The 25,850-nt window shown below is 46.4% G+C and overlaps 1 protein-coding gene across 9 annotated transcripts in view; it reads right to left on the bottom strand.

The window, feature by feature from the left end:
- Positions 1-25,850, bottom strand: part of DNAH2 (dynein axonemal heavy chain 2) — a 108,442-nt gene that overhangs the window by 33,364 nt on the left and 49,228 nt on the right. For all 9 annotated transcript variants that reach the window (XM_059878294.1, XM_024980544.2, XM_024980542.2 and 6 more), the window contains 26 exons: positions 25,169-25,325; positions 24,946-25,028; positions 24,676-24,856; positions 23,866-24,004; positions 21,167-21,384; positions 20,848-20,949; positions 20,398-20,523; positions 19,984-20,094; positions 19,497-19,685; positions 18,988-19,091; positions 18,699-18,888; positions 17,996-18,176; positions 16,874-17,001; positions 16,379-16,531; positions 15,624-15,749; positions 7,216-7,434; positions 6,892-7,009; positions 6,544-6,680; positions 5,886-6,023; positions 5,638-5,796; positions 3,263-3,415; positions 2,996-3,087; positions 2,523-2,721; positions 2,146-2,370; positions 946-1,050; positions 91-279 (listed from right to left, as the gene is read on the bottom strand). In XM_059878294.1, the coding sequence (XP_059734277.1) occupies positions 91-279; positions 946-1,050; positions 2,146-2,370; positions 2,523-2,721; positions 2,996-3,087; positions 3,263-3,415; positions 5,638-5,796; positions 5,886-6,023; positions 6,544-6,680; positions 6,892-7,009; positions 7,216-7,434; positions 15,624-15,749; positions 16,379-16,531; positions 16,874-17,001; positions 17,996-18,176; positions 18,699-18,888; positions 18,988-19,091; positions 19,497-19,685; positions 19,984-20,094; positions 20,398-20,523; positions 20,848-20,949; positions 21,167-21,384; positions 23,866-24,004; positions 24,676-24,856; positions 24,946-25,028; positions 25,169-25,325 (3,922 nt within the window). The remainder of the gene's footprint in view (positions 1-90; positions 280-945; positions 1,051-2,145; positions 2,371-2,522; positions 2,722-2,995; positions 3,088-3,262; positions 3,416-5,637; positions 5,797-5,885; positions 6,024-6,543; positions 6,681-6,891; positions 7,010-7,215; positions 7,435-15,623; positions 15,750-16,378; positions 16,532-16,873; positions 17,002-17,995; positions 18,177-18,698; positions 18,889-18,987; positions 19,092-19,496; positions 19,686-19,983; positions 20,095-20,397; positions 20,524-20,847; positions 20,950-21,166; positions 21,385-23,865; positions 24,005-24,675; positions 24,857-24,945; positions 25,029-25,168; positions 25,326-25,850) is intronic.

Genomic DNA, 25,850 nt, shown 5'->3' with positions numbered 1-25,850 from the left:
CTCCCGCACTCCAGGGCTCACTTTGAGGAGGGGAGAATACCTCCAAGGAGGCTGTGCTTGGCCTGGGGGCAGGGTCAGATGGAGCTTCACCTTGGAGATGTCTCGAAGGTTGAAGAGGTAGTGGATCTTGGCGGGGGTGGGCAGGAAGCGCTGCGCCACAGTGCTGTACACGTCCAAGGTGGCCTCGGTCACCACGTTCCCAATGGGCTTCACCTCTTCCTCAAAGTCCTGGAGCTTCTGGTTGATCATGGTGCCGAATATCCGGATGATCTGGGACTCCTAGAAACAGGCCCTCAGACTCAATCTCGCTGCTCCTGGCCTTTCAACCAAGGCAGGGACTCGGGTCAGGGGAGCAAAGTACTTGGGAGCAGAGTGGGGAGGGGGGGGCACAAAAAACCCCTCATAAATCAAGAGAAGTCATGCTTTAGTATAATATTTAAAAATCAGAATTAATGCAAACTGTCCACGATGAACAAATATGAACATTTTAAATAAAGACAGGATCTGTACTATTGGTTTTTTCCTTTTGCCTTGGGCTCTCATGTAGCTCAGCATGGCACTATACTGATCTTGTATTTGTTTAAAATGTTGGTGTTTTGTTCATCCTGAATTTTGGTATTGATTTTTTAAAATATTGCATTATTGTCTTGATTTCTGAGGTTTGGGGACACCCCTGGGTTCCTCCCTTGCCTCCCCTAGCTCCTATAGTCGCCTCTTCGGAGGGTGTGCCTTCCTTCATCTGCTTGGGCCCCACTCTCTGCCCACTGGGACTGTCAGGCTTCACACACCAGAGCCAGCTCAGCAGAAGCAAAGGTGCCTGCAGAGAGTCTCCCCTCCAAGTATCAGAGCTCCCTGGATGCAGCTTGTGATCTGTGCCCTCGTTCTCTAGGACGCGGGTAGTTTTGCCTTCTACAGCCCCTCCCGCAGCCCCCAGGAAGCCCTCACCGTGGGGAAGGTCATGTTGATGATATTAAATCGACTCTGCAGCCTTGGGGAGATGACGGTCCGTCCACCCCCAGGAGGGCCCATGGCAGCCATCAGGAACATGTCCTAGACAGCAAAGACCAGACAGGGCGGATGGGGTTGGGGGAAGACAGACAGGAGGAGGGGAAGAGGAGGGGCAAAGAAATAGGGAGGATGTGAGAGGAGCCAGGAGGAAGAGAGGGAATGGAGGGACAAACGGGAAGAGGGAAGAGCAGGAAGAAACATGGAGTAATGGGGACAGGGAAAGGTGAGGGAAAGCAAGGGGTTTGGGGCACTTATAATGTCCACAGAGTTACTAAGGCAACTAATTTGTTCTTATTTCTTTCTCTTTTTTTGGCCGTGCCATTCAGCATGTGAGATCTTAGTTCCTTGACCAGGGATTGAACCTAGGTCCTTGGCAGTGGGAGCACTGAGTCCTAACCACTGCACTGCCAGGGAATTCCCTATTTGTTCTTATTTCATCATTATAATCCATGTTCCCAACTTGGAAAATAAAGTTAAAACACACACACACACACACACAACATTTGATAACATCTTCTGGATATTTTTTTCTATTTTAATATACACATATATTAATATATACTTGTATCTGTATATGTATGTTCTTTCTCTGAAACATATGAATCTATTATTAGTTGACTTTTGAACCCTGAGTGTCAGATAGATGAGTGCCCCAGAAATCAGGCTGAAATGACTGCCCACTGATTCAGGAAAAAAAAAAACAAGATGCTCAGGATCCCATGGGAGAACAGCCAGGACTGACAGGAGATTCCTGGATCCTGGGTGGGGAGTGGAGAATTGGTACCAGGGGGTAGGTTCCTGAAACAATGGGAGGCGGAGAGGCCTGGAGAGGGGTGTTGTGGGCGGCTCTGGTTGGCATCAGCGTTGCCATGGAAGCGAGGTGTAAGAGGCATCGGAAAGGAGTGGAAGTTGGAGGACAGGCTCCCTTGGTCACAAAGCACAGGGCAGTCAATGAAGAGAGTTAGTGACAGGAATTGACCGAGGAGCCAGATGTCTGGGTCCTAAGAAAGGCAGGACCCTCCTCTGTGGGGAGGAACACAGGCTTACAGGACTTTATCCTGGGGTCCCAGTGGAGCGGGGACAGAACCCATCACGGGAAGAACAGAGACTTGAAGAACAGATTCTCTGGATGCTTACTCGAATGTACTTGATGGTCTGCTTCGTTCGATCATACCAGAAGCCATAGTCAATCCAGAGGCGAATCAGCTCCAGCGGGGGCTGGGACCCAAACGTGTCCTTGGCTGGCATATTGAGGTCATCCATGAAGGTGATCATGCTTTTGCCTCCGAAAGGCACATAGACACCCTTGGTTCGCTTCTCCACCCTGCTCTCAATGATGCTCTGCACATTATTAGACGTGGTCTGGTGGGAAAGGTATAGAATGAACGCTTGGGTCCCAAGAGAGAAATCTGAGGTTAGAGAGGCATGTCCAGCGGGCACTGGGCTCCCAAAGGGAAGCAGAGACAGGGAGAGAGCAGGGGCTGGCGACCTGGCCCGTGGGTCCTGCCACACACCTGCGCAGACATGTTGACTGTGAGCACTGACCACTGGCTGGAGGGCAAGGACTGCAGGACACTCTGGGCAATGGAGGTCTTTCCAGTCCCCACAGGACCCACCAGCAGGACGGGGTTCTGGCTGGCCACCATGGTGCTCACCAGGTAGTTGTAGCGGACAGTGTCGACGGTGGGCACCACGATCTTATAGAAGGGGGAGCTGGGGATGGGGAAAGGGACTGTGTCTCAAGATCATGGCCCACTCTTTTCTAACTCCTGCTTCCTTCTGCTCCCCACTCTTCCTCCGGCATCACTGCTCTCTGATCACCCACCCTACCTCCTGTGGAGCCTGGGGATCCGGCATTCTCTTCAGGGACCCTGTCCCATTTCCTCTAGCTTCTGCTTCCTGTCCTGGAAAGTCATCTCAACTCTCTCGCCACATCTCCCCCCACCGCAATCCTAAGCCTGACCCACCCCCCAGGCCCGGTTCTGACTTTGGAGGGTAGCGCCAACTCTTAGGGAGCTTATCCTCAAACGATGTCCAGCTCCGGATCTTTGGGTCCACGAAATACTCGTACACTGTGTCCTGAGGACGGAATGTGTGTCAGATTACCAAAGCCTGCCTTTGGCTTTCCCTGCCCAGAAAAAGCACTCATAGATCACTGGGAGGACGAAAGACAGCTGGGTAGCAGGCTGAGGCTCAAGATGTCTGAGGATCAAGAGTATAGCAAAATAGGACAGCTGGGCTGGAGGGCCCTGACCTTGTTGGGAAAAGTGCCCTCGATCTCGCGGAGGTAACTGTCGATCTTCTTGCGGCCCTCCTCATCCACAGAGGCACACACCGACCAGATCATGCTGAACACAAACGTCAGCTCTACCATGGAGGCGAAGTTCTCACTGTCAGCTGGGTTCACCTGCATGGAAAAGGAGAAGAGGAAATGTCTTAAATCTATTAATTGAAGAGATGGAGACCATACTTTGAAGAGATACATGCACCACAGTGTTCATTGCAGCATTATTCACAATAGCGAGGATGTGGAAACAACCTAGATGTCCATCAACAGAGGACTAGATAAAGAAGATGTGATACAGATATACAATGGAGTATCACTCAGCCTTTAAAAAGAATGAAATAATCCCATTTGCAGCAACATGGTTGGACCTGGAGATTATCATACTAAGTGAAGTAAGTCTGACAAAGAAAAACAAATATCACTCATGTGAAGAATCTAAAAAATAATGATACAAATGAACTTATTTATAAAACACAAACAGATTCATAGAAAACAAACATATGGTTACCAAAGGGAAAAGGTTGGGGAGAGGGACAAATTGGGAAGTTGGAATTAACATATACACATGACTATGTATAAAATAGCTATGCAACAAGGCTCTACTCTCTAGCACAGGATCTCTCTTCTCAATACTCTGTAATGGCCTATATGGGGAAAGAATCAAGAAAGAGTAGAAGTATGTATTTGTATAACAGATTCATTTTGCCATACACCTGAAACTAATGCAACACTGTAAATCAATGATACCTCAATAAAAAAAATTTTTTTTAAGCTACATAAAGGTAAATAGAAAAGAGAGAGAGAGACTTCCCTGGTGGTCCTGTGGTTAAGAATCTGCTTTGCAATGCAGGGGACTTGGGTTCGATCCCTGGTTGGGAAACTAAGATCCCATATGCTGTGGGGTAACTAAGCCTGAGTGCCACAACTAGAGAGCCCCTGCGACTCAACACAGCCAAATAAATACATATTTTTTAAAAGAGAGATGGAGGGGTCTATTTTGGCAACTCATCACAAAGACTTAAAATTTCCCTCCCTTCCTGGTTCTGTTTGGAAAACCATGTAGTTGTAGAGAAACCTAAATCAAAACATTTACATAAACCTACTAAGCTACAACAGCTTACAAACCTACTACAGCTTCCCTGGTGGCTCAGACGGTAAAGCGTCTGCCTGCATTGCGGGAGACCCGGGTTCGATTCCTGGGTCAGGAAGATCCCCTGGAGAAGGAAATGGCAATCCACTCCAGCACTCTTGCCTGGAAAATCCCATGGACGGAGGAGCCTGATAGGCTACAGTCCATGGGCATGGGGTCACAAAGAGTCAGACACAACTGAGCGACTTCACTTCTCTAAGCTACAAAAGCACCACGGGAAGTTGTGCTGAGACTCTAGTGTCTGCTGTATTGAATCCAGAGTCCTTGTTCTATCCTTCCAGCTCACACCTGTACACATCTCACCATCCTCTTCTCAGGGTCTCTGCTACAGCTAAGAGGTACCACACGCCAACACCACCCATCAGCCCACCCTGCCCAGCGAGGGGCTGGCTTTCCTATCTGTGTTTCTGCAAAAGTCATTCTGTTTGCGTAGACTGCCCTCCTCTCTTTGTTCTGTTCAGCCTTCTTCTCCCAGCAGTCCTCCTCAGCAGTTGAGTGCCACTGATACTACATTACTATCATTTTCCCACACGTCACCTTCCAAGTTCACCTACATAGTTTTAATTTATATTAATCATATCGGGAATGACATATACTGTTATAGATCTTAATTGTTATATAACTGTATATTAATAGTTGAATGAGCTGGCAATGCCCTTAAAAACAATATGAACCATTTCTAGGCAGTGATATAATCTCAGCAGAAAAATATCCAATTTTGGTCCTTACACCATAATTCTAAACTAAACAAAAATGTTATTCAATATCAGTTAATCTGGAAATTTCTAAAGCCCCTCATCAGACTAATTGGGGAGCTCCTCCCAGCAAAAACAGTATCCCAAAGGCTCACAGATTCCAAGATTTAATACTTAATTTCAGAAAGAATGGAGAAATGAGGAACCAAATGAACTATCCTCAGCTCTTAAATACAGGCAGGAAATTATAGTGAGGCCCATTGTGCTGTCTATCTGATTTGGATATAAATACATAGTTTGGCCTCGCAGCGGGTGTGCCCACGTGGACACACGTGCGCATGCATACACACACCCTTGCTGCCTCCACAGTTGGTGAGGCCTCCTCTTGGAGTCTCTGCTCCACTCAAGCCTCATGTTCCAATTGTGTCTCAGACACATCGTTTCCCGGACATTTTCCCGGGAGGCTGAGAGCCCTTCCTGCCCTAGCCCCCTCTCACCCCATTCTCCGGAGTGGCCAGGGCGGAGTACAGCTTGCAGAGGGAGATGATGCCGCTATATTCTGGGAGGGGCACCAGCTCATTGCAGTTGTCCTTCTTGAAGGTCAGCATCTTGTTGATGAACTTTTCGAACATGCGCTGAAGGGGCTCAGCCTCCACCTGGCATTGAATGAGCAGAGGCTCTGAATTATTCTGTGCACCCCCCCAGGCCCCACTGGTTACTTCCTGTTCCTCCATCTCCTTCATACCTTTGGCCTCTTGTCCAGCCATGACTGAACGTAGGGCTTCCAGCCTAGGTCTGTGTAATCAGTGTACACCATCCCGCAACGAGACACAGTGGCTGGGGAGGCCACTGCCAAGTTCTCCACTTCGAACAGGAGAGACACCTACAGATATACTTGGTCAGAACCTTGTCTTTCCTTCAATAGTAAAAACACCCAGAATTCTGATGCCGCAAGGTGTCTCTACTGAGTACCACGTGTGGCAGGATGAATAAGGACCTAAGCTTTACAAATGATTTGCTTATTAAAAAAAATTAGGGCTTATTCAAGGTCATCCTTATGAGAAGTCTCTCTTCCCCTCACATTGTTTGACTGGGTAGGAAAGGGTGGGCTCTTTACAAAAGCTCATAAATTATAGCCCAGGTGCACAAGGGCGGGTCATTGCCCCATACGTCAGTGGCAATGAGGCTGCCTTAGTCTCTGCCACAGCGCATCCTGGTACACAGTTCTCTATACGATTGTCCTCAGCGTCTGTGGCAGACAGGCATCTCTTCTTTAGTCTCAGGTTGCCCTGAGTCCAGGTGTCCTCCTCCTCTTTCTTATTCCTGTAGAACTTCCTCTTTTCTCTTGCCCCTGCTCTTCCCCTTAGCCCTGCCCCAGGGCCCTCCAGTTTCCACCCCTCAACCTGCTCAGGCATTGCGATGCGCTCTCCGTTGATGAGGGTCAGCACTTTGTTATCATCCATGACGGAGTTCATGCTCTCAATCCATAGAGTGTCCACAGGGCCATCGAAAAGGATCCACTTCTCATCTGGTTTCTCGTCTTGGTAGGAGGTGGAGGAGAAGGAAACCACACCTTTGTTACCTCACCCTCCCTCCATGCTCATCTCCCTGGAGACGCAACCAGTTGCTTCCTGGGATCTCTGCATTTCCAAGCATTTTTTCCCCCCAAATTGAGTTTTCTACCCCCACACTGCCCACCCCCTCAGGAAATTCAGGCATCTGCTCTCCCCACCCCATGACCCCTTGGGTACCTGCACATGCCGTCCTCATGACACTGGACAGGACGCCATCCGTCCATTCATTTGTGTTGAGGTCATATTCCCCATACAGCTCCCCTAGGGACAGTGCCTTAGGGTTCAAAGGGAACTCCTAAAATAGACACAGGAAGGGAGTTTTGAGTTGCCGGCAGACACAAATCCCAGGCTGTCCCTTTATTTCCAGGTATTTGTATTCAGCCTCAGTCTCTCTCACCCCTCCCAGGCCGCCCTCCTGGTCTGTACTGCCCTCCCTACATCCTGGCGCCCCCGCCTGCTACTCAAGTCTTGGACAGCAGTCCCACTGCCCCAGCTCCGCACCCTGACAATGTTGAAGTTGGGCTCCCCGGCACGGCACAGGGAGGACAAGGAGGACTGGAGAATCCGCCACGAGGCAGTCTTGCCGCTGCCTGTGCAGCCCACGATCATGGTGGAGTGGCGGGAATTCTTGGTTTCATACAACTGGATGACCTTGGTGAGGGTGAACGGGGTGGGCTGCAGGCCCATGTCCCGAATCTCCTGCTCAATGGTCTCCCGCAGCTGAGAGAAGGGGAAATACAGGAAACGGAAAAAAAGGGTGAGGCATATACAGGGCTTTCAAAAGCTCCCCAATGTCTGTGAGGATAATACTCAAATGGTTTAAAAAAATGGCACCAGGGCCCTTTGCACGCTGGCAGTTGTTCTTTCCTTGGAAAGTTGGCCAATTGCAGAGTTAAGAGATTGGGCTCTGGAGTCAGCCAGTCTGGGTCCGCAGGTTTCAACCATGTGAATCTGTGTGAGTGAACTTCTTTGAGACTCAGTTTCCTAATCTGTTAACTGGGAGTCATGATAGTACTTCACCCTCAGGGCTGTTGTATTCAATAACATAGTCAACACGAAACACAATGTCTGATACAAAGTTATACAAATATCTTCTAATATCATTCAAAAAACATTTATTAAACCTCTAAAGTAGGTGCCAAGCAGTGTGCTTGGTGCTGAGAACAAATTAGTGTTCATCCCATTGCAGGGTCCCTAGTCTAGTGGGGGAGCCAGACATTAATCAACTCACCAATTAAGTTAAAAAGGAATGCTTACAAAAGATGAAAACTCTGATTCGAGAAGATACATGCATCTCAGTGTTCACAGCAGTGCTATTTACAATAGCCAAGACACAGAAGTAACCTAAATGCTCATCAACATGAATGGATAAAGAAGATGTGGTAGAAAAGAATGAAATAATGCCATCTGCAACAACATGGATGAACCTAGATATTATCATATTAAGTAAGTCACACAGAGGATTAAGTAACTCGACAGAGGATGAGATGGTAGGATGGCATCACCGACTCAATGGACATGAGTTTGAGTAAACTCTGGGAGTTGGTGATGAACAGGGAGGCCTGGTGTGCTGCAGTCCATGGGGTCACAAACAGTCAGACATGACTGAGCAACTGAACTGAACTGAAGTCACAGAGAGAAAGACAAATATCATATGATATTACTTACATGGAATCTTAAAAAATTATACAAATGAACTTATTTACAAAGCAGAAACAGAATCACAGACACAGAAGAAAAACTCATGGTTACCAGAAGGGGAAAGGGCAGGGATAAATTAAGAGTTTGAGATTAGCAGATACAGCTGCTATATATAAAATAAACAAGCACCTACTTTACAGCAAAATCACTGCAGATGGTGACTGCAGCCATGAAATTAAAAGATGCTTGCTCCTTGGAAGAAAAGCTATGACAAACTTAGATACCATTTTAAAAAGCAGAGACATTACTTTGTCAACAAAGGTCTGTATAGTCAGACCTTTGTTTTTCCAGTAGTTTTTCGTTTTTCCAGTATTCATGTGTGGATGTGAGAGTTGGACCATAAGGAAGGCTGAGAGCCAAAGAATTGATGCTTTTGAACTGTGGTGTTGGAGAAGACTCTTGAGAGTCCCTTGGACTGCAAGGAGATCCAACCAGTCAATCCTAAAGGAAATCAGTTCTGAATATTCATTGGAAGGACTGATGCTGAGTCTGAAGCTCCAATACTTTGGCCACCTGATGCAAATTGCTGACTCATTGGAAAAGACCCTGATGCTGGGACAGATTGAAGGCAGGAGGAGAAGGGGACAACAGAGGATGAGATGGTCGGATGGCATCACCAACTCAATGGACATGAGTTTGGGCAAACTCCAGGAGATGGTGAAGGACAGGGAAGCCTGGCGTTTTGTAGTCCATGGGGTCTCAAAGAGTCGGACACAACTGAGCAACTGAACAACTTTACAGCACAAGGAACCATATAAAATATGTCATAACCTATAATGGAAAAGAATCTGAAAAAATATACATATAAATATATATGTAATTATACATTATATAAAATATGTATATAATTATAAATTATTATAATTATATATACACATATATATGTGGATTTCAGAGAAGGCGATGGCACCCCACTCCAGTACTCTTGCCTGGAAAATCCCATGTACGGAGGAGCCCTGTAGGCTGCAGTCCGTGGGGTCGCTCAGAGTCGGACACGACTGAGCGACTTCACTTTCATTTTTCACCTTCATGCATTGGAGAAGGAAATGGCAACCCACTCCAGTATTCTTGCCTGGAGAATCCCAGGGATGGGGGAGCCTGGTGGGCTGCCGTCTATGGGGTCGCACAGAGTCAGACACGACTGAAGCGACTTAGCAGCAGCAGTAGCATGTGGTTTTACATATATATAAAACTGAATCACTTTGCTGTACACCTGAAACTAACACAACACTGTAAATCAACTAGGCATCAATAAAAATTTTGTGTGTGTGTGTTTTATTTTTTAATTTTTATTTTTTTAATTTATTTTAATTGGAGGCTAATTACTTTACAATATGGATTTTTTGGAGGGAATGATGCTGAAGCTCAAACTCCAGTACTTTGGCCACCTCATACGAAGAGCTGACTCACTGGAAAAGACTCTGATGCTGGGAGGGATTGGGGGCAGGAGGAGAAGTGGACAACAGAGGATGAGATGGCTGGATGGCATCACTGACTCGACGGACATGAGTCTGAGTGAACTCCGGGAGTTGGTGATGGACAGGGAGGCCTGGCGTGCTGCGATTCATGGGGTCGCAAAGAGTCAGACACGACTGAGCGACTGAACTAAACTGAACTGAACTGAGTGGTATTTGCCATACATTGACATGAATCAGCCATAAGTGTACATGTGTTCCCCATTCTGAACCCCTCTCCCACCTCCCTCCCCATCCCATCCCTCTGGGTCATCCCAGTGCACCAGCCCTGAGCACCCTGTCTCATGCATCGAACCCGGACTGGCAATCTGTTTCATATATGATAATATACCTGTTTCAATGCTATTCTCTCAGATTATCCCACCCTCACCTTCTCCCACAGAGTCCAAAAGACTGTTCTATACATTTGTGTCTCTTTTGCTGTCTTGCATATAGGGTTATCATTACCATCTTTCTAAATTCCATATATATACATTAGTATACTGTATTGGTGTTTTTCTTTCTGATTTACTTCATTCTGTATAATAGGCTCCAGTTTCATCCACCTCATTAGAACCGATTCAAATGTATTCTTTTTAATGGCTGAGTAATATTCCATTGTATATATGTATCACAGCTTTCTTATCCATTTGTCTGCTGATGGACATCTAGGTTGCTTCCATGTCCTGGCTATTATAAACAGCGCTGTGATGAACATTGGGGTACACGTGTCTCTTTCAATTCTGGTTTCCTCGGTGTGTATGCCCAGCAGTGGGATTGCTGGGTCATATGGCAGTTCTATTTCCAGTCTTTTAAGGACTCTCCACACTGTTCTCCATAGTGGCTATACTAGTTTGCATTCCCACCAACAGTGTAAGAGGGTTCTCTTTTCTCCACACCCTCTCCAGCATTTATTGTTTGTAGACTTTTGGATAGCAGCCATTCTGACCAGCATGAGATGGTACCTCATTGTGGTTTTGATTTGCATTTCTCTGATAATGAGTGATGTTGAGCATCTTTTCATGTGTTTGTTAGCCATCTGTATGTCTTCTTTGGAGAAATGTCTGTTTAGTTCTTTGGCCCATTTTTTGATTGGGTTGTTTATTTTTCTGGAATTGAGCTGCAGGAGTTGCTTGTATATTTTTGAGATTCTTTGTCAGTTGCTTCATTTGCTATTATTTTCTCCCATTCTGAAGGCTGTCTTTTCACCTTGCTTATAGTTTCCTTCGTTGTGCAAAAGCTTTTAAGTTTAATTAGGTCCCATTTGTTTATTTTTGCTTTTATTTCCATTACTCTGGGAGGTGGGTCATAGAGTATCCTGCTGTGATTTATGTCTGAGAGTGTTTTGCCTATGTTTTCCTCTAGGAGTTTTATAGTTTCTGGTCTTATGTGTAGATCTTTTATCCATTTTGAGTTTATTTTTCTGTATGGTGTTAGAAAGTGTTCTAATTTCATTCTTTTACAAGTGGTTGACCATTTTCCCCAGAAACACTTGTTATAGAGATTGTCTTTTCTCCATTGTATATTCTTGTCTCCTTTGTCAAAGATAAGGTGTCCATAGGTGTGTGGATTTATCTCTGGGCTTTCTATTTGGTTCCACTGATCTATATTTCTGTCTTTGTGCTGGTACCATACTGTCTTGATGACTGTAGCTTTGTAGTATAGCCTGAAGTCAGGCAGGTTGATTCCTCCAGTTCCATTCTTCTTTCTCAAGATTGCTTTGGCTATTTGAGGTTTTTTGTATTTCCATACAAATTGTGAAATTATTTGTTCTAGTTCTGTGAAAAATACCTTTGGTAGCTTGATAGGGATTGCACTGAATCTATAGATTGCTTTGGGTAGTATACTCATTTTCACTATATTGATTCTTCCGATCCATGAACATGGTATATTTCTCCATCTATTTGTGTCCTCTTTGATTTCTTGCACCAGTGTGTTATAGTTTTATATATATAAGTCTTTTGTTTCTTTAGGTAGATATATTCCTAAGTATTTTATTCTTTTTGTTGCAATGGTGAATGGAATTGTTTCCTTAATTTCTCTTTCTGTTTTCTCATTGTTATTGTATAGGAATGCAAGGGATTTCTATGTGTTAATTTTATATCCTGCAACTTTACTATATTCATTGATTAGCTCTAGTAATTTTCTGGTGGAGTCTTTAGGGTTTTCTATGTAGAGGATCATGTCATCTGCAAACAGTGAGAGTTTTACTTCTTCTTTTCCAATCTGGATTCATTTCTTTTTCTGCTCTGATTGCTGTGGCTAAAACTTCCAAAACTATGTTGAATAGTAGTGGTGAGAGTGGGCACCCTTGTCTTGTTCCTGACTTTAGTGGAAATGCTTTCAATTTTTCACCACTGAGGATAATGTTTGCTGTGGGTTTGTCATATATAGCTTTTATTATGTTGAGGTATGTTCCTTCTATTCCTACTTTCTGGAGTGTTTTTATCATAAATGGATGTTGGATTTTGTCAAAGGCTTTCTCTGCATCTATGAGATAATCATATGGTTTTTATCTTTCAATTTGTTAACGTGGTGTATTATATTGATTGATTTGCGGATATTAAAGAATCCTTGCATCCCTGGGATAAAGCCCACTTGGTCACGATGTATGATCTTTTTAATATGTTGTTGGATTCTGTTTGCTAGAATTTTGTTAAGGATTTTTGCATCTATGTTCATCAGTGATATTGGCGTGTAGTTTTCTTTTTTTGTGACACCTTTGTCTGGTTTTGGTATTAGGGTGATGGTGGCCTCATAGAATGAGTTTGAAAGTTTACCTTCCTCTGCAATTTTCTGAAAGAGTTTGAGTAAGATAGGTGTTAGCTCTTCTCTAAATTTTTGGTATAATTCAGCTGTGAAGCCATCTGGTCCTGGGCTTATATGTATGTATGTATATAATTATTATATATAAATAAATTATTATAATTATATTACACATATATATGTGGATTTACATATATATAAAACTGAATCACTTTGCTGTACACCTGAAACACAACACTGTAAATCAACTAGGCTTCAATAAAGTGTTTTTTTAAATAAAAAATAAATGAAAAAATAAATAAATAAATAAACGAATGCTTATAGAACCATGACACATGTGGGTCCCAGAAGAGTGTGACCTTTTAAAATACACAGCCAATGGAACCAAATAATTTCAAACATATGCAGGATTTTACTCGTATCTCTCAAATACACTAAGAGGCCTCACTTCTACTACTTCCTTCCACTGTCTGAGAATTAGTTGTATTATCATGTTTGTGTGTATTTATGTGTGTGTATGTGTATTAAGCATCATACCCCAAGTTTTTTTTTTTAATTAAAAAAAAAAATTATCTACTTGGCTGAGCCATGTCTTGTTGCAGCACACTGGCTCATTGGTTGTGGTATGTGGGATCTAGCTCCCTGACCAGGGATTGAACCCCAACCCCCTGCATTGGGAGTGCAGAGTCTTAGCCACTGGATCACCAGGAAAGTTTCTTAATCTCCATTTTTAACAGGGTTTTCTCCTTTCCTCAACTATATTTTGTGTCCCCCAAACCAGAGACCTACTATTTTTACCCTCTAATCTTCTGCCAAAGTGGGAAAGGGACAGCCATCCAGGGACACAGAGAAGGGGAGACCTGCTCCCGAGACAGTTTGCCTCCAATCCTTCTTATTTTAGCTACATCCCCTTTAATCAGTGGGCTTCCCTGATAGCTCAGTTGGTAAAGAATCCGCCTGCAAAGAAGGAGACCCTGGTTCAATTCCTGGGTCAGGAAGATCCCCTTGGAGAAGGAACAGGCTACCCACTCCAGTATTCTTGGGCTTCCACAAGTCTAATTCCTTTACTCAGTGGCTCAGCGGTAGAGAGTCCACCTGCAATGCAGGAGACGTGTGTTCAATCCCTGGGCTAGGAAGACCCCCTGGAGGAGGGCATGGCAACCCACTCCAGTACTCTTGCCAGGGAAATCCCATGGACAGAAGGATAGGCTACCCACTCCACTATTCTTGGGCTTCCCTTGTAGCTCAGTCCACAGGCAGGCTACAGTCCACAGTCCACAGGATTGCAGAGTCAGACACGACTAAGTGACTGAGGACTAGCACCCCCAACACCTACTTCCTACTTAACAATTCTCCCTACTTCCAGCTTCTCAGGTTTGCTGAGAGTCACAACACAAGTCACTACTTGATTCATTATTTCCTATGTCTATACTTCTGTTGTTATCACCTCTCTCATTCACCCCATCCTTCCTGGTATAGATGCCTTTTTTAAAAAACATCCCTTCAGAGTAGTTGCAGCAGGTTTTCAAAAGGAAACAAAATTGTTTTTAATCCACCTTTTTACTTAGAAGTCCTCTCTGAATATAATGAGGTTGTTGGGTTTTTTAAATTTCAAGTATATTTTTTCATTTGTAGCAATTCTATTGGTTCTTTTCAAGTCTACTCTGTTTAGAAGTATCTTGTTCCTGGATCACAGTTTCAAACTTCTCTCTTATTTCTTTAAACATACTAAATGTAGGTACTTTTAGAATTCTGTGCTGATTATTGTCCATATCTGTAGTCTTTGTGGGTCTGATTGCACTGTTTTGTTGTTCTCTGGCTTCCCTTCATGATATCTTGTTTCCTTGTTTGTTTTGTGATTTTTGACCAGAAGTTGCTCATTTTCTTAGGCTTTTACGAGACTTCTTTGGGCTTTTAAGTTGAAGTTTCATTCTTCTAGAAATAATTTGCATTTGCTTCTGCCAGTCGCTTGGGGGAGACACTAACAACCTGGAAATACTTCAAATTAAATTCTAAATTTGAGATCTGGGGGGAGTACACAGTAAAATACATGATGACCAAAAGCCATGTGAGGGCTGACTGAAGGTTAGGAAGTCTCAAAGGAGATTCCGCCCATTCCTCTCACTGCCAGTGGTCGTGACAAGCAAGTTTCTTTACTGTACGGACCCTCCTCAGTGGTGGGTTTCTCACTTTCCCACTTACTGAAGGTGTTTTCCCTTGTGGGCCAAAGTCTACGCACGACTGGGTTTTCTGTTACACCTCAAAACCCGAGCTGCTTTATCTCCTTTGCTCAGTGTCTTAAGTTCAACAAAACCTTTCAGGGAGAAAGCCAGCTTTGCAATTAATTCACTTGCCTCCCTGCTTTTACTTCCCCTCCTCATCCCAGAATTCTTTCTTTCTTGCCGGTTTAGCAATACATTTTAAAAGGTGTGTTTTTATGTTTTTATACAGCATTTTAGTGGTTTCAATGGAAAGGATCACTCAGGATATCTAAACTGCCATATTGCCAGAGAAGAAAATTCCTACACATTCTAGAATTCTCCTCCCCTGGCCCTTTCCATTCCACTCTTCTCCCTTATCAAACAGCTCCTAGCAGTCTCTCCTCAAAACTCCCTGAAAGAGGAGAGAGGCAGAGACAGAAGAGGGCCGACGGGTATAAAGTAGAAAGGCCAGTGGACCAGAGATCTCCATGAAGCCAAGGAACTGATGAGTAAAAGTCCTTGAGCAGGTGAATTGGGGCCTGGGGAGTTGAGGGGAGAATGTAGAGTGTTGGAGTACATTTGTGTCATTCACTAACCACCAGGGAGTCCCACTTTATAGATAAAGTAGCCCAAAGAAAAGGTAACCATCTTGCTCAAAGTCATAGCCAGTTGAATGGATAGCCAGCAAAGGGCAGAACAAGGCCTGGAAGCCAGGTGTCTTGTTCCCAGGACACCACAGGATCCACATTCACACAAGAGGTCAGGGAGAGTCTTGGGGATCAAATACCTTGCCGTAGTCAATGACTGGCAGCTCGATGCTGGGGAACAGATCTTGCACGATGGCGTTGAAGAGGGGCACGTCGACGGAAGTCAGCTTGGCAATATTCATATCTCTCATTGAGAGCAGCAGAACCTGGAGGGGAAAGACAGAGACTCAGGCTGGAGGAGCCAGGGCCCAGCTCTTCATTAGGCCTTTCCTCTCTAGAGGGGTGAGAAGCCAGAGCTAAGAACAAGGGAGGACTTCCCTGGTGGTACAGTGAACCAGAGTCTGCCTGCCATTGCAGAGGACATGCATCTGATCCCTAGTCTGGAAAGATACCACAGGACATGGAGCAACTAAGCCTAAGGACCACAACTACTGGAGCCCCCATTCTAGAGGCTGGGAGTCGTAACTACTGAACCCGAGTGCAACTACTGAAGCCCAGGCATGTAAAGACCGTGCTCCACAACAAGTGAAGCCACCACAATGAGAAGCCCATGCATGGCAACAAAGAATAGCTCCCACTCACCACAACTAGGGAAAGCTCGTATGCAGCAATGAAGAACCAGCACAGCCAAAAATAAATCAATAAGAAAGAAGAACAATGGATACACCCAAGCTAGTCTTGAGCAACAGGACAGGTGGAACTTGGGCAACACCAAGGAGGGCTGGAAGAGTGGGAAAACTGATTGAGGGAAAGTAAGGATGTGAAAAACTCCAGTGAAGCTGCAGAGGACCAGTGATGGTGGTGGTTAAGGGTCAAGACAGCGTCCTCAGTCTACCTCTTCATCAGACAGGTCGGGCTGCAGGCGGCGCTTTTTGCCAGCATAGCGCAGGAGGGAGGTGAGGGCACGCAGGCCGAAGTCATAGTGGTCTTGTCTGGAGAGCTGCTGCACAGCCAGCGAGTAAAGCGTGTACACCTTCTTGGCCAGAACCTGGAGGCCAAAACAGAGGAAGGAACCATCCATTTCCCCATAAATCCCTCTGCTTCATGTAGGGACAGTTACAGATACAAGAAGGTGGGTGCCTGGGCATGAAGCAACTGGGGGACAAAGGATGGGAAGATCTTGTGAATTGTGCCATCAAGGACCAGTGGTGTCATAGAGGGAAGACCTCTCTCCTCTGGCTTCTCCTGCCCCCATATCCTACTGAGAGTCAGGTACATTTCTTGTAGGATAAAATGATTGTGAGGACTTTGGGGGAGGGGGGTTTCTTGGGCCCAGAGGGTAATCATGGATGAAAAATAAAGTATTGGAGACAAGAGATAATCAGAATACCTTGCAGTTGCCAAAGCCTTCCCCAAAAAGAATGATTTCTGCAATAAGTGTAGAGTCGGGCACTACCATGGCAATTGGCCGGAACATGGATTTAAGATTGTCAGGAAGCTCTGTGCGCCCAGCATAGCCTGGAAAACAGCACCACGTATTCAGAATCCATGAAAGAGTAAGCAAAAGTGTTGATCGCTCAGTCGTGTCCAACTCTTTGAAACCCTATGAACTCTGAAACCCTCTCAGGCTCCTCTGTCCGTGGATTCTCAGGCAACAATACTGGAGTGGGTAGCCATTCCCTTCTCCAGGGGACACTGCTTCCCAAAGACCTACTTCCCCATCAATCCCATTCTCCCCATTCTCCGCTTCATCCTGAGCCCTCTCCCCAGCTTCAACTCCAAGATCTCTTCCTCTCTCATCTCGGCCCTGGCTTTTCCTACACCTCTCTGCTCTTCTTTCCTACCCCTGGCCCTTTCCTTACTTGCCGCAAGGCCCTGCTTCAGACTCAAATTACAGAGCTGTCTTGTTCCCCTCTCTCCAAGTTTCATGGATTGGGTGGGCCAAGAAGTTTGTTCAGGTTTATTCATTAAGATGTTATGGAAAAACCTGAATGAACTTTGTGGCTGACCCAATATAACTCACTCGGTGCTAATAGAATGCGGCTGACCCAATATAACTCACTCGGTGCTAATAGAAATCACAGCTGTTTATCTGATTCTTTTAGTGCGGAAGCCCTTTCCTGTTTTCTCCTAGATCCTACCCACAGAGCTGTTCCTAGGCAACAGTGATGAGAGACCCTAGGCCCTGCACTTCAGGGAGGTTCTCTCATCTGGCAAAAGGGATGGCAGATAGACCAGAACTCTAGGAGCTAGTTCAACAGAAGAAAAAAGCTAAGTACCTTGAAAGACTAGGATGACATCTATGCACCCGAGCCAACACTAATCCCTTTAGGAAAGACAGTAAAGTTGCTTCCCCTTCTCCTAGAAATGCATGTGTTCATCCTTTTCTCACACTTTGTTGCCTTTAGCAGCACTGCACTTGGCTAAATGCACTGGCCTGGGGTGGGGGAGAGGGAAGATGCGCGGACATTTGCCCCCAGGAGCCCCATCTACTCTACTCCCAGGCCCTTACCAGGGTTCATGGTGATGAAGATCCCACAGGACCACACCAGATTGATTTCAAAGCCCTCGAAATAGAAGCGGGTGAGGCCGGCAGCCAGGGCAGAGAGGATGGACAGGATCTGCTGGGCCACCACCGACAGCACCTCCACATTGATGCGGTTAAATTCATCAAAGCAGCCCCAGGCACCCGTCTGTAGTTGGGGGGAGGAGGGGCAGAGTTGCTGGGAGGAAGACAAGTGACCCCGGACTGGGAAAAACTAGAAACTGTGACTAACCTATCCTCCCCCTGAAATGTTTGGCTAGGAACAGGGGCCTCTAAAATGAATGTGTGCAAGTGTGCATGTGTGCGTGTGTGTGAGAAGGGGCTATTGTAGTTTTGTAGTTTCTGGCCAAAACTTTCCATCAGACAGGAAGGATCTAGGAGAATGCCTGAGAGTCATGGGTAGGAAAGAGAGCAGGGTAGGAAACTTGTGGGTGTTGAGCGCCCCCAGCATGCACTAGTTCTCTTACTGAATCCTTACATAACCTTCTGATTTTGCAAATAAGCAAAGTGAAGCTCAGGGAAACGCAGGGACTTCCCCAGTTGTAAGACCTAACTGAGGTGATGCAGTGTCATCAGTTACAGGGCACTGAACCAGATCTGGGCTTCAGCTGATTTTCTGAAACTAAAAGATATGGAGGGGGCCTCCTGGCCAGGCTGGCAGGATGCTGACCTGAGCCAGGCCTGAGTACATCCGGCCCATGGACTTATAGTCCAGGCCCTCGGAGCAGTTGACCACGATAACGTATATGCCGAGGGCCTTGCCCAGGTCCTTGACCGTCTCAGTCTTCCCTGTGCCCGCAGGACCTTTGGGGGATCCACCTCGATGCAGGTGCAGGGCCGTGGTCAGTGTCATGTAACACCTGTGAGTGGAGGACAGGATTCAGGCCAGACTCCTAGAAGCCTTGGCTCAGCATTCACTGGCCCCACCCCAAGCACCCTATTCATTCCCCACGGCCGACCTGTCGGTTAGGGGGGTGATGACGAGCCGGCCAGAGTTACCCAGGTACTCATAACCATACTGGAACTGTGTGTTGGTCTGACGGATCATACAGTCATCGAGATCCTGGGAAACAGGGCAGAGTAAGAGAGAGGTGGGCATGGAGGGAGAGTCAGGGCTGTGGCTGAGAGGGGGGCTGGAAGCATCAGGGAGAAGACTGGGGGCTCCGTTTAGAGTTGGAAGGAGGGATGGGTATACAGCTCAGATGGAAACTGGCAATTGCACTGCACGTGTCTAGCCCAGTCCATGGCAGCAGCTGCTGATTAAGGAACACTTAGAGTGGGTATTCCCTGGAAACATGGCTCTTGCCATTCCTGATGTGGCAGATCCAAGAGAGAGTTACCAGCTGGATTAGGGTGATGGGAGAGGACTGAGGGCTGGGCTGAGATATTACTCTTTAGAGAACATGAATTTCATCAAAGCGTCAGTATCGGGTTTAGGGTACGAGAATGGGAAGCTGGCCCTTTGCACCTTCTCCCAGTAGAAGCGCAGTTGGCTGAGCCAGTCGAAGGAGCTGACATCCATGAGGCCACTCTTATAAAGCTTCTCCAGCACATCCCGGGCGTGGACTTCTATAGTCACCAGGGCCACAATTTTAAGGCGCATGATCTTGGTCAGGTTCCCCCTGATGGCCTCAGAGTACTTATTCAGTATTGACACCTGTGGAATGAGGCAGGGGAGAAGGTGGGCTGAGCCACCAAACCCTAATCGCTTTTGTCCCAGCCTCGTTCTTCCAGCTTTGATGCTGACCCCACCGCCACTGCAGTTCCTGACCCTCAACTTCAGCCCAGGGAGACATACTTCTGACCCACCTGACCTCTCCTCGCTGGACATCTCCCATAATGCACCCCATTCTGACCCCTTCCCACCAGCTCATTGCTAATTCTCACTCCAATTGATCAGCCCCTCCTTCCAGCTCTGACGCCAGGCCCTTGTCATTCTGGTGGTGTTTCCCCACCTGCTTTTTCTTCATGACCTTGAGGATCTTCTTGTCTGCCCGCTCCTTAGCTGTCAGCAGGCACTTGGTAACGTCGGCTGTCCACTGGATCTGACTGGCGGTGATCACCATCTGGGGCACGTATGGAGGCTCTATTCCAAAGGCCCATTCCTGGCCACCCACACAGCCCAGCTCCCATATCCTGGCTCATTCGGGACCAGGTGCTTCCCCTCTCAATACGCTTGACCTGTTCTGGAGGGTGGACATGGGCCTAAGTTAGGAGCTAAGAGTCCAGCATGCAGGCTTCTGGGTCACAGCCCAGGACAGGGGGCAGGACACCTGCCTTTTGGGTGACTCTAGACTCTGTCTTTACACTGGCTGCTCCCTTGTGGCTCCGTCCTCCTTGTTCCCTCATTTCTACTGACCCCAGCTCACCTGGCCAGCCCACTCCTTCACCCACTTGTCCCTCTTGTTGAGAAATTTCTTGAGGGCCAGGCGACAGTTCCGGAGAAGGTCCCGGAGGGTCACCCTCATGGTCCGCTCCACATCGCCAAGCCAGGACTGGGGGGAGGCGAGAACAGGATGGCTGGGCCTTGGGGCCAGAGTAAAGAGTGCCCAGAGCAAAGGTGATTGGGAAGGAGGACCCCGGGGCTCTGGGGCCCTAGAGAAAAGCGGAAGCTGGGTAGTGGCTGGCTCAAATCCCTGAGGGGGATGGAGACCGGGGTCAGATGGACTTTCAGGAGAGCATGGTGGAGGTTAGAGTTTTAGGCATGGCAGGTGGGAGGCACAAAGTGACTAAGGCCCCTTCACAGAGATGGTCTCTCCTTATAGAGCCAGCAAAGTTAGAAGAACGAGCTTTCTTCTTAGTCCCTGGCCACAGCTCACCTCCACAGGCCCTTCCAGAAGCACTGGGTGGAGGAAATCGATGTATTCACCGTCACCCGAGAACATTCCCAACGCTTCCCATTTGCTGCCGGGTCCCCCAACCTGCAGAAGCAGGAAGCTGTTGAGCCCTTTGGGGGTCATTTCTGCTCCTCCCACCTCCCCCTCTATATTACCAGTTCTAGAAAGTTCTGTCCCAGATGCCCAGAATCATTACTATCCCCCTCCTCTTGGAGGGGCATGGTCTCCTCGGAGGCCATGAACTCACTGATGTCACCATCCCTCCCCCACCCTCCTGCCCGTCGTGGCCACTTCCACGAACCTTCTGCATTCTCAGCAGTTTAATATTGTCAAAGCATTTTTTGAGGTGTGGCTGCACAGCCTCCGGATTGCGGGACTGGCCCAGAATCTCCAGGAGGTCATCATTGGACAAGAAGTAGAAGCGGGGGAAAATATGGCGCTTGGTCTCTAAATACATATCCAGGGACTTCTGGATGTCTTCAAGGATTGTGTTCATTTCTATCAACGTGTCCAGGAGGCCTGGGGAGGAGAACAGTGAGTGACATTGGTCATGGCCCTTTTACCATTGCCCTGAGTAGATATGGAGCCTCCAACCATACCCACTCTGCCAGCTCGTGAATGCTGGGGTGCAGACTGCCATATGGTTTTTGGAAGCAGAGAAGTGTCCCCTAATCACTCTTTTCCCATCCTCCTCATGAACTCATTATTAAGTGTTCATTATACACTATGGTACATATTATACATTATAATTAATTATGCATATGTGATTCCATTAATATAACTACATATCCCATCAGTCTCTTTCCACCAAAGAAGTGGGGACTCTGCCAGTCATCCCAAGAGCTTCTGAAAGTGAGAGACTGTTCTGCCCATAAACAATTCAGCAAGTTAAATCATTAGATTTAAATACACATCACACGTGCACAATAAAAAAGGTCCACCATCACTGGGACTGCCGGTGTTCCTCGTGATAGAGTGAAAAGAGTACTAGAGGAAATTCCCTGGAAGTCCAGTGGTTAATACACTGAGCTTCCATGGCAGGGGGCACAGGTTTAACCCCTGGTCATGGAAGTAAGATCTGCAAGCTGCTGCTGCTAAGTCTGCAAGCTACATGGTACAAAAAAATAAATGCACCTGACTGGGAGGCAGATGTGGGTCTTTCATTAATTAGCATGTCAGTTAACCTCAGGGAGGTTTTACCTCTTTGTAAAATAGTAATAAGATCCACCTCAAAGAATAATTCAAGATATAAAATAAACTGTGTTCACATCTATAGGTTCTCAATAATGTTAGTTTCCTCCCAGAGTTAGATTTTGATTGGCTTATCCCCTGGTCTTCCCAGTTTCTAGCTTTATGAAGAAACTATGGATGCCCTAGAGTCTGAACTCCAAGGTGACCCTCAGGCCTTCTAGGACAGGGTCTACAAGCCATTAGAGCCTTTGAATGACCACCTGAGAAGCCCCTGGAGACCACAAGGAGACCTGGTAGCCATAGACAACATGGGTATGTTCTGTGTGTTCAACCAAGAAAGAGTGTTGTTTTCATGGCTCTGCTTATACATTGACTTAACAGTAGCAGTATACATTCTTCTAAAATGTAATTATGTCAATTATCTCAAATATTATTAATAAAAATTCAAGTTCTCACTCAATTTTGCACATCCTAATATTTATATATTATCAGAGTAATTGAAATAAAGTGTTTTTGTGTAGAGTTAAGGTTCTTGGGAAAATTTTTCAATTGTTAGATTGGCCCAGGCAAATAAACAGGTCCTCCGTATCCCCTGCCAAAACTCTTCTCAGGCTATCTACCCGCGCATCCATTGCCCAACCTGACTTTCTGGTTCTTTACCCCTATTGACCACAAATAACCAGACCTCACCATGTATGCGTACATCTCCCCCCATCTCCTTACCCAATCCCCATGTCTACCAAAGTGTCTACATTAAAGACTAGTTCTATTAATAACAAACCAATTAAAGTCAAGGTAATAACAATAGCGCCTAGTAACCAAAGATTTTCTCTGTGCCATTTAATGGGATAAGTGCTTTATCTGCATTATCTCATTTACCTACATCATCTGATTGAATGAACCACATAGAGAAGAAGAGTGATTCCTTAATCAGAGTTTTTTGAGACACAGTGCTAATAACAGCACTACCTTTATGCTAGACACTGCACTGAGTGCTACACACTCCTTTATTATCCTCACAAAGACCCCAAGAAATAGCTATCATTAACCCCTCACTGTGGGAATTCCCTGGCAGCCCAGTACTTAAGACTCCACACTCCCAATGTTGGGGCCACGGGTTTGATCCCTGGTTGGGGAACTAAGATCCTACATCTTCCCTCTGGCAGGGCCAAAATAAAAGGTAAAATAAAATACACTCCCCGCCCCTGACACACACACACATATACTACAGGCAAGGAAGCTGCAGTATGGAGGAAACAAGCTGCCTGAAGGCATGCAATCAGGAAGGCAGGATTTTGAACTCAAGTCTGTCTCATTCCATTTTTCATCCTCTTCACTGCTCTACTGTACTCTGCTCAAATATGTGTTGAGTTTAATCTACAGAACTACTATGTAATGCTTAGGACAGTTGGGTACAATGGTCAGTCTTTCAGTAAATGAAGCATGTGGGGCCTCCGTGGTGGCTCAGTGGTAAAGAATCCACCTGCCAATGCAGGAGAGATGGGTTCGATCCCTGATCCAGTAAGATCCCACAAGCCAAGGGGCAACTAAGCCCCTTCGCCACAACTACTGAGCCTGTGCTCTAGAGCCAGGGAGCCACAGCTACTAAGCCCTTGCGCCTACAGCCTATGCTACACAACAGGAAAGTAGCCCCTGCTCCCCACAACCAGAGAAAAGCCATGCAATAATGAAGACCTAGCATGGCCAAAAATAAATAAAATTCTTTTTAAAACTTAAAAAAAACATGAAGCATGTGGCCATGACCTCACACACACAGAGCACCCGCCGAGGCTGTGTCAGGGCTCAGACCTGGATAGTGGGTGCTCCGGAGAGCATTGGGGTCCTTGTTCACCCGGTCCATAATGGCCTTCCAGTTGCCATTGACTTGGTCGAATAAGCCTGATTCATTGGGCAGCTGCTTCCGGATGTCCTCTCCCAGGAAGATGTTCTGAAGGGCCAATAAAGGGTGTGAGAGGCTGTTTCCCATACCCTCTCCACTCTCTGCTCTCTGTGCTTAGACCAGGAGAGACAATCAATGAAAGAGAAGAAGCATCAGAACCAAAGGGTGAGGGGGTCCCTGGTGGCTCAGTGGTAAAGAATCCACCTGCCAACACAGGAGACACGAGTTCGGTCCCTGGTCTGGGAAGATCCCACATGCCACCGAGTGACTGAGCCAGGGAGCCATGACTATTGAACCCAAGTGCCCTAGAGTCTGTGCTCTACAGTAAGAGAAGCTGCTGCAATGAGAAGCCTGAGCACCGCAACGAGAGAGCAGCCCATGCAGCAGTGACAACTCAGCACAGCCAAAAATAAATAAATAAGTAAAATTAAAAATAAAAATAAAAAAAGAACCAAAGGGATGTCTAGGCTCTAGAACCAAACTTGGGATTGGGAGGCCAGGTATATGGGTTCAATAAGAAAAATGGAAGGAGAACAAAGGCTTTTCAAGGAGGAAGCTGAAGATGAGAGGTAAGAGCTCAGGGTCAGATGCTTAGGTCCTAGATGAAAAGTGGCTTTAGAGGTGGGACAATGGAGCTGATAATAGGGCAACTATCTAGATCCTCTGCAAAGAAAGGAGCCAAAACAGGATATAGGGAGAGCTCAGGTGGTGATCCTAACCTCGAGGTACATCCACTGACGCTGCACTGTGAGCACCATCTCAATCACTTCCAAGATGAGGGAGAGGCAGCGCTCCCAGTGGTCCACATCTTTCTCAAAGGCCTTGACAAAGCGAGATGCCTTCATGGTAGACAGAGCCACCTGGTTATCTTCCAGGGCCTGGAATACTTCTTCTGTCCCTCTGGGGTGAAAAGTATCAGAATCATAGTCTATCCCCACCTGCCAAACCTGGTCCCCACTCCGCAGCCCAGGCCCCACAGCCTTGTCCACCTGAGTCGGTGATGGCCCTTATCCTTGTAGGGCACTATGTCAAGCTGAATCACATCCCAGGTCTTGGCAATGTTCTCTAATGCCTGTGGGGGACAGATCAATCAGGTATTTAGTCCCCAAGGGTAACAGGAGCTGGGAAGGACCCTTGGATCATGAAAAGCTGGAAGCCTTTGCTCCAGAAAGCTGAGGAAACAGGGGAGTATGGGAGAGTACTCTGTCATACCAGTTCTATAGCCAGCTCTTTGGTGGCTGAGGCAGAGATCTCCCCAATTTTCTCTACATGCTGATCCATCCCCAGCTCCACGATCTGCTCCAAGGTGAAGCTTTCTGATTCCTGATCAAACTCACGTTGGACCTCATCCCTGACCTGATCCCAGTGCCTGTAGCCGGGGACAAAAGGTCAGATCAGCTGGGGACAAAAAGTCAGCAAGGCCTACCAGGAAGTGTGAGCATTGCTCCCTAGCTTTCTTCCATTGGGATGTTATGATTCCGTGCCTTTATTAATCCGAGATTCAACAGATATTTCCTAAATAGGCTCTAAGATCCCGTTTTAGGCACTGTGGGGAATACAGAGATTGAGCTGCTGACTCTAGAAAAGGAGTTCAGATGGATGATCGCAGGTTTACTAGAGATGAGGTGCTGGGCCAAGTGCTCTACATGAGGCATTTCATTTTCGTGGTCACTCTATAAATGTTATTCCATTTATAGGTGAAGAAATTGAGGCTTAGCGAGGTTAAATAACTTAAGCAAATAAAGTGGTTAGGTTATAGTTTATCGTATAATAGATATTAGTGAAGCGCTGCCAAAAACATCATGCTAGAGGCAATATAAAAGAAGTAAAACTATTTACTCCTAAATGGATATACAATTATTAAAACACCACATATGAAATAGTCTATGCTAGC

This window comes from Bos taurus, chromosome 19, assembly GCF_002263795.3.
Source record: "Bos taurus isolate L1 Dominette 01449 registration number 42190680 breed Hereford chromosome 19, ARS-UCD2.0, whole genome shotgun sequence".
Lineage (NCBI taxonomy): Eukaryota > Metazoa > Chordata > Mammalia > Artiodactyla > Bovidae > Bos > Bos taurus.
The sequence above is the reverse complement of the archived record's forward strand: the minus strand, read 5'-3'. Positions and strand labels throughout refer to the sequence as shown.